Source organism: Lolium rigidum, chromosome 7 (assembly GCF_022539505.1).
Source record: "Lolium rigidum isolate FL_2022 chromosome 7, APGP_CSIRO_Lrig_0.1, whole genome shotgun sequence".
Lineage (NCBI taxonomy): Eukaryota > Viridiplantae > Streptophyta > Magnoliopsida > Poales > Poaceae > Lolium > Lolium rigidum.
In genome coordinates, this window is record NC_061514.1 from 276723144 (window position 1) to 276731215 (window position 8072).

General features: G+C 44.6%; 1 protein-coding gene across 1 annotated transcript; it reads left to right on the forward strand.

Moving 5' to 3' along the window:
• Positions 1-1961: 1961 nt before the first annotated feature.
• Positions 1962-4238, forward strand: LOC124675524 (cyclin-D2-2-like). Its single transcript, XM_047211603.1, has 6 exons — positions 1962-2506; positions 2829-2915; positions 3012-3110; positions 3199-3400; positions 3511-3635; positions 3723-4238. The coding sequence occupies exons 1-6, from the start codon at positions 2213-2215 to the stop codon at positions 3951-3953; spliced, it is 1038 nt and encodes a 345-aa protein (XP_047067559.1). The 5' UTR covers positions 1962-2212; the 3' UTR covers positions 3954-4238.
• Positions 4239-8072: the final 3834 nt, after the last annotated feature.

Consider the following 8072-nt stretch of genomic DNA (forward strand, 5'->3'; position numbering starts at 1 on the left):
ACAACTCTCAAGGAAAAAAAATGTTATCTTCGGTAAAAACAAGTACAGAAACATTGATCTAGTCTCATTTGCTTCCATTACGCCCTATCAAGTTGGTATTAAAAATCACTTCATTCACGCAAGTGCAATAACTTCGGTCTTGTTTCCATTCTTCGTGCCAAAAAGGTATTAAAAATTATCTCACTCACACGAGAACAATAACACCGGTTTACTCTCATTTTTTGTCATTGCAGCTAACGAGTTACCCATAAAATTATTTCACTCACACGAGACAATAACTCCCCAATCTGTTGTCGGTTACACACGCCGTATGTTTCTTTAAGAAATGTTTGGTGGATATTGGGTTTATTACCACAAAAAAGGACGGGAATCCATGCGTGTGAATTCTTCATGGGGTGGATGGAGCAAAATGCCCCCGAAAGTCAGCCACTAAGTTTACCACAAAGATTATTGCTTGATCATTCCTCCCTTAAAACCACACACACCCCATTAAACTCCCCAAGCCCTTCTCCCTTCCTCTTTCCTAGGAGACCCTCTCCTCTTGCTGATGTCAAGTTAGTCTTGTGGCGGAGAAACAAAGGAAATATGGACATGATCTTAAAGGGTAAGGTAATTATAAGAGAGAAGTGCTACATTTTATTATTTCTATGTAATTAGTATTTGTGGGGAATATAACATGACTTACATCAAAAATTGAGAACAACAGGATGGTTGTATATTTAGTGCACTAGGTATACAAATCATAGATTCAACACCTTGGGTGTCTTAAGCTATAGAATTCCTTTAGTGCGAGGCTATCTTTCCATCAATGTCGAAATAGTCTTGTCAATCTCCGCAATTTGACTGCAGTCTTTAGTAAGCGCAACAAGTCAAATATCCAACAACAAGACATGCTCTCTGGTTTGTAACAATTATCCTTTTAGAATCCATGCTGACAAAACTTTATTTTGCTATCAATTAATAAAGATTTATCAATATTGCCAACATTAAATTCATACTACAAAATCTACCACGAGATATACTATCAGAATGCATAATTATTCTCAACATATTTCGCCAAATTGATGACCAAAGTATATCATCGAGGACCTTGTCAATGTCGTAAAGGACTAACAAAAGGACACTCCCAAAAGGAAATGAGATGGATGCATCTGAAAGGAGTTGAACAAAAGAAACACTGTTCTCATCATTTCCATTTTCGCTTGTCGACTTGGCGGTAGAAATTACTTCATTCATGTGAGACTAATAGCATCGACCAGGTTCCATTTGTTTCCATTGGTTGTGTCGAGTAGGAGTTAGAAATCAACCCATTCATACGAGTACAATTCACTGGTCTACTCTCATTTGTCGGCATTCCAACTCGCCAGTGGCCAATAAAACTATTTCATTCACACGAGTTCAATTCATCGGCCTACTCTCATTTGTCGGCATTCCAGCTCGCTAAAATCATTTCATTCACATGAATACAATAACGCTAGTCGGTCGAAGACTCGAGGGGTATACACGCCATGAGGATTTATCATTCATGTGAGACTAATAGCATCAGCCAAGTTCCAATGTTCGTGTCGAGTAGGGGTTAAAAAACAACCCATTCGCACGAGTACAATACACCGGTCTAATCTCATTTGTCGGCATTGCAACTCGCCGGTGGCCAGTAAAACTTTTCATTCGCACGAGTACAATTCATCGGCCAACTCCCATTTGTCGGTATTCCAGCTCATTATTTCATTCACACGAGTACAATAATGCTAGTTCATGGATGACTCGACGGTTATACACACCGTGCGGATCTATTGCCACTAGAGAGGGGAAGGCACCATGTGGATTCATTAAGGGGTGGACGGAGCAAAATACCCAAAATGTGCCGCTAAACCTAGTGCGGAGATTATTGCTTGATCATTTCCTCACTTAAAACCACACACCCTATAAAACTCCCAAAGCCCTTCTCCCTTTCTCTTCCCCAGGAGACCCTCTCCTCTCTCTCTCTCCCCCCACATCTTGTCTTTCCCTTTGCCACTTCCCAAGACACACGCCGATACAGTGGAGAGAGAGCGGCGCCTTCTCCTCCATTGGAGCACCTTTATCTAGGCCACCGCCGGAGGGAAAGAGCAGCAACCTTTAGGCCCCAAGAACGCCGATCCTTGCGAAAGAACCAGATACTACTCCCCAACCCCAAGTGAGAGCGGCGGCGGCTGTTTCTTGCGATCTTGAGATGGGTATCCTCTGCTTCGGTGCTTCCTCCACCCTGCTCTGCGGGGAGGACAGGAACAGCGTCCTCGGCCTGGGCGGCTGCGGCGGCGACGGCGACGGCGACGTGGTGGAGGCGGGGAGCGGCCTGGATTTCTTGGAGGCCGGCGCTCTGTTCCCAGTGGACTGTGACGAGGTCGTCGGGGTGCTGGTGCTCAAGGAGATCGATCATCAGCCCAAGGGCGGCTACGTGGAGAGATTGGAGCAAGGAGGATTCGAGGCTTCCTGGAGGAAAGATGCCATGGATTGGATTTGCAAGGTGAGAAAAATAAAATCTATAGGATTTATTGGTTCTTGCAATCAGTTTCCTTTTCCAGCGTGATGGATTAATTGATTCTAGGTAGTAGGTTGTTGCATGCTTGCACTGTGCGTGCGTCTGACCCTTTGTGAATCCAGTTGTGGCTGGCTGTATGTATGTCCTTGCTGCATCATGTTCCTGTGGCTTTTCTTGCCAATTTGACAACTATTACCAGATGCTAGCAATGAGGCCGATGCTTCCCCCCCTTTCCTTCATCCGGACAAACCGGTTTTAAGAAGAACCTGTCGAGTACTCATCTTGTCTTCTCTCATGTGGGCTGCAGGTCCATTCCTACTACAGTTTTGGACCACTCAGTCTCTGCCTCTCGGTGAACTACCTGGATCGGTTCCTCTCCACGTTTAATCTCCCAGTAAGAATCTCAACTTCTGCATTGCTAACATCTGTGAAACTTAATCTGCTGCTGATCATTGCGTTTCTTGCTTTTGTTTGCTTGTTGGTGTTGTAGCATGACAAATCTTGGATGCAACAGTTGATGTCAGTTGCTTGCCTATCTCTTGCTGTCAAGATGGAGGAGACCGTGGCCCCTCTTCCTGTAGACCTTCAGGTGAAGGAGGAGTTACAGCATTGTGAAACCGATAATTGTTCGATGATCCCTTGATGATTTTGCTAAAATGGGATAACATGTACGACAGGTCTGTGGCGCGAAGAACGTGTTTGAAGCAAGGAACATTAAGAGGATGGAGCTCATTGTGATGGAGACCCTGAATTGGAGATTGCACGCCGTGACCCCATTCTCTTTCGTCTGCTACTTCTTGGACAAGTTCAGCGAAGGGAAGCCACCGAGTTACGTGCTGGCCTCACGGTGCGCCGAGCTCATTGCTGGCACTGTGAAAGGTTCGACAATAGTACCTCATGAATTACTCAATAGTTTTACCTACATTGCCAATGGCCAATATCTAGTGATGATATACTAACTAGAGCATTCATGTGCCATGGATTTACAGACTACAGATTCTTGTCATTCAGACCTTCTGAGATTGCTGCCGCAGTGGTTCTATTGGCGCTCGTTGAGAATCAGGTCATTGGCTTCAGCAGTGCCATTGCAGCATCTGAAATCCCTGTAAATAAGGTGATCATCCTCTTTGATTTATGGAAAACCAAAACTAATGCACCATTGCAATTGCACTGTTTCTGAATTCTGAAATCAAATCTACAGGAAATGATTATGAGATGCTATGAGCTGTTGGTGAGGATGAGAGGGAACTTGAGTGCAAGCCTTTCAGCGCCACAGAGCCCGATTGGCGTGCTGGATGCAGCATGCTTCAGCTTTAGGAGCGATGACACAACACCAGGATCATCGCCATCAAACAATAACAACAGCGGCAACAACGATCAGGCCTCTGCTCCGGCTTCGAAGAAGAGAAGGCTAAGCACATCACCAATCTGATACACCGTACATACATATAACTCGGCACTGCTCTCGGCTTGTTCATTCGATTATCATCTTATCCCCAAATCCCATCAGTCATCAGGGTAACAAGTTGTGGTGCAATAGTAATTATAGTGAGCATTGTGCCGATTAGAGAAATGTGGGCAGCAATAAGCTTAGTACCGGCTTCTTGAACTCTGAAAGAGGGGAGGAGGGTGTGTGTGCTGATGGGAGGAGTGTTCTTGCTCTTACAATTTTGTCTCCCCCTTCTTCATTTTAATTATTTATTTATTTTTCTTTTTTTCCTTCTCTGGGGGCTACTCCAGGAGATCATTGTGGATATGAGATGGAAGATGTGAGAAAATCAGCAAAAATGGATTTTCGTTTTGTTTATTTATTGTTTCACCATATAAAAAGGCTTGTTGCATTCCAGTGCTGAAAAAGGGTGTATTGCTGCTGATTCATCACTGCATTCCTGTTCCTGAGTTGACTGCCTGTCTTTGTGACTATTCCATGCCCCATATTTTGTATCAAGAAAACCAATCATAAGTACAAATCTTGGTATGGCTTCCCACATATAAAACAAATGGTGTTTGTCTTTGTGGTGAGATGGAGGAGAGCAGAGGACAGACACGATGGGTCCCCAATCTGAAGCTCTGAACTCCCATTTACCATTAGTAGTATGGTTTATATAATAATCTAATGAGATTTATTTCCTAAACTAATGATGGAATCATGCCATTTCCATGGCCTTGTCTGTGTTTTGTTTTGTTGCTTGAGTTATTTATTCCCTTTTCCCCAATCAAACAGTGTTAATAGATAGCAAGAGGAAAGCATACCGACCTCATGGGAATATAAGATCGAAACCTTTCAGGACCATCTCTTTTTTAAGGAGCACCTTGGGGCCTCACAGAAAGCAATCACAATATAAAACAGGTACAGATTCATGTGCTCTTTAAACAACATGACAGTGCTAAGGAGATTACTCTTTTCATAGTAGTGGTGTGTAGACTTGGCACTTTGCAGCTTTGATGATGTTCAGGAACAGAGGTGTGTATGATTTGTGAATGATATAAATCTCACTTTGATTGATCTTCTTTTTTTCTCTGAATGAAGGTGTCAGGATTAATCAATTGAATGAGTGATCAATAAATTCACCCAAAAGGGCTGGTAAAAACTTATTGGTGCCTGCAGCTTCTTTTTTCATATAGGTAGGACAGTGCCCCTGAGAGGTCAGGAGCTGCACAAGGAAATGGGTCAAGTAGTAGAGGCTGCCATGCCAGTTGCCAATGCTTTTACAAGGAAGCGGTGGGGTGTGCTGTTGTGGTCTCACCACTGTTATACCTGCTAGGGTCTCTGGACCGTGGGCCCGTGATAAACATGGCTGCAAGTTTCTCATGAAGGTCCTGACATCGTTAGACAGAGACCCCAAACTGAGCCAATGGAATTGAATTTTATGATCAAAATTGAAGCATTCTCAGCTCAGAGTTGCTACAGTTTGTAGTCCTTTTGTGCTTTGGATGCCGACTATTTCATCAGAGAGAGAATTATCTTATCAGATGAGATTTTCAGAGTGCCCATATGTCAGGTGCTCCGCTAAACCAAAGCATGTGATATGGAGACACATGTGTTGGCACTTATGATGGAACTTAATTAACATATCACTTTTCAGGTCAATTTGGTCAGACATGGCAATTACTTTCTGGTTGAATCGCAGGCTAAATCACGAGAGACTAGTTTTGAAATTAGAAATCTGTGGACAATCTCTCCCAGGGAGCATAACGGATAGGAGAAAGACAGAACCCACGTGCACAGAGACGTGCCGAGTAGTGGCAATTTGGCAAATGAAAAATATAAGTACTCTCGCTAGTCTACACACATCGGCATTTCGAAAAGAGGGAGTCCCCTTTGCGTAAGAAGAGTGGCAATTTGACACCGAATTTGATGTGATTCCAGTGGCATTTTCACGTCGATTTAGATGCCATTCCGTACCCTACGCGCGGCCGGGGTAAAGAAAAACTAGAGGCAACGGGCCAGCACATCAGGGAAGATATTGTCTGTCGAGAAATTTAAACTTTCAGTAATCAGTATATGTGCACATGCGAGTGTACTTGGATACACGAGCACATGTTGACACGAGAATTATGGATGGCCGTTTTGTACGTTTCCGTCGGCGTAATCTCCCTCGCACTATCTTATCATGTGATGATCGATCGGGATCGCTGCATGCGTGCATCCAGAATTTTCTTTACATCGGCAGACAAAATACTGATCGAAGTTTTTCCTGTCTGACAGCAGAACACCACTGCTTACTCCCTGTTGCAGACCCGTACCGGCTAGTTCATTGATTTAACGATCGACGTGACACGATCGATCGGCATATGTAGTTTTATACTTGACGTTGCAAGGCGGCAGTTTGTTTGGACAGATTTGAAGTTGGAGTGATCGAACAATATGAAGCATCGAACACGCAGGCCATCAGATCTGGCGCCAAATGAATCCAGCTAGCTAGCTAGTGTGTGTTAACGTGCGCGTTTTGATTAGTCCGTTGCGCCATAGGATTCTTCTTATCTCCGTCCATGCATCTTAATGCTCCAAGATAGGGAAGGAAAATCAATACTTATCGCTCTCTGCTCCCCTAGGATTCTCGATCCATCTACGTCGTCGTTCTGAAGATAGAACAAGAGAGGGAAAAGAACAACCGAGGACGGTTAATGGCAACATCCATCTCTCTATCTTGTCTTGACCTTTCCTTGCTCACGGGTGACACCGCTAGTGACTCAAAAATTCCAGCCCGATGGTTCACAATATTTACGTACTCATTATGTATATAGAAATGTCCTCCAAGCTGCTTCCAACGAGCGATCGTGTGTATCTGTGCTGCACCCTAGCCGATCTCTTATACAAAAGCATCTCTAGTCGAAGTATAAAAATTTAGGGACAAAAAGCTTTCCCATAACTTAACTTCCTACATTTAGTCCTCTAATTTTGCGCCGTAGAACCAAACCACAAAAACTTAGAGAAATAAAAAAGTTTTCAACATAATTTGCAAATTTGAGCATGTAGAAGGATAGAGAGGGAGAGAGATTGGATGTTGTATTGAGCCTCTCGGACGAGTATATATAGTGGTACAAGACTTGGAGGCTAAGGGCATCTCCAACCGGGCGACCCAAACGGACGCGCTGGGCCGTCCGTTTTGGGCCGTTTGCGTGCCCGAGCGGACGCGCGGACGGAGCCCCGCGTCCGCGCGTCCGTTTGGGTCGCGCGGTGCGCCCAACGCGGCAGATTTGGGTCGCGGCGCCCTATGGTATGTTTTTCTTGTAAATCCACTAGAAAAACGCAAAAAAATATTATATAAAATATATAAAATACTACAAATGCTCAAAATGTATTACACATTACATAGTCCATGTAATCAAGGATAAAGTATTATTCAAATAAAATGAAAAAACGATACAAATGCTCTAGGCTTCAGGATTTCCTTCATCATTATTGTTTGCAGCATTGTTGCCTACGTGCTGCCACATGTGCTCGACCAAATCAGCTTGAAGGCTGGTTGTGTACGACTAGATCTCGAATTTCATGGTGCACATGAAGAATGTCCTGGAATGATGCCGGAGCACCTTGTCGAGGAGTAACCAACTCTCCTTGGCCTTCCGAGTCATTATCAAAGAGTGAATCATCCCGCTCTACCTCAACAATCATGTTATGCATGATTACACAAGCGGTCATCACCTCCCACGGTGTTTGCACATCCCACGCTGCGGCGGGGTGTCGACGATAGCCCAACGAGCTTGGAGGATGCCAAACGCCCGCTCGACATCTTTCGGGCTGCCTCCTGCTCTTTGGCAAACCTTGCCTCTCTGCTCGAGTTGGGGTTTCGGATTGTCTTCACGAGTGTAGCCCAAGGTGGATAGATACCATCGGCAAGGTAGTACCCCTTCGTGTAGTGGTGGCCATTGATCTCAAAATCCACATCGGGGGACGCGACCGTACGCTAGCCTATCAAACACCGGAGAGCGGCTGCAGCTTTGTTGATGTCATTGTGCGAGCCAGCCATTCCGAAGAATGAATGCCAAATCCATGTGTCATGGGAAGCAACGGCTTCAAGAATGACTGTGCACCCCTCGAGAATGG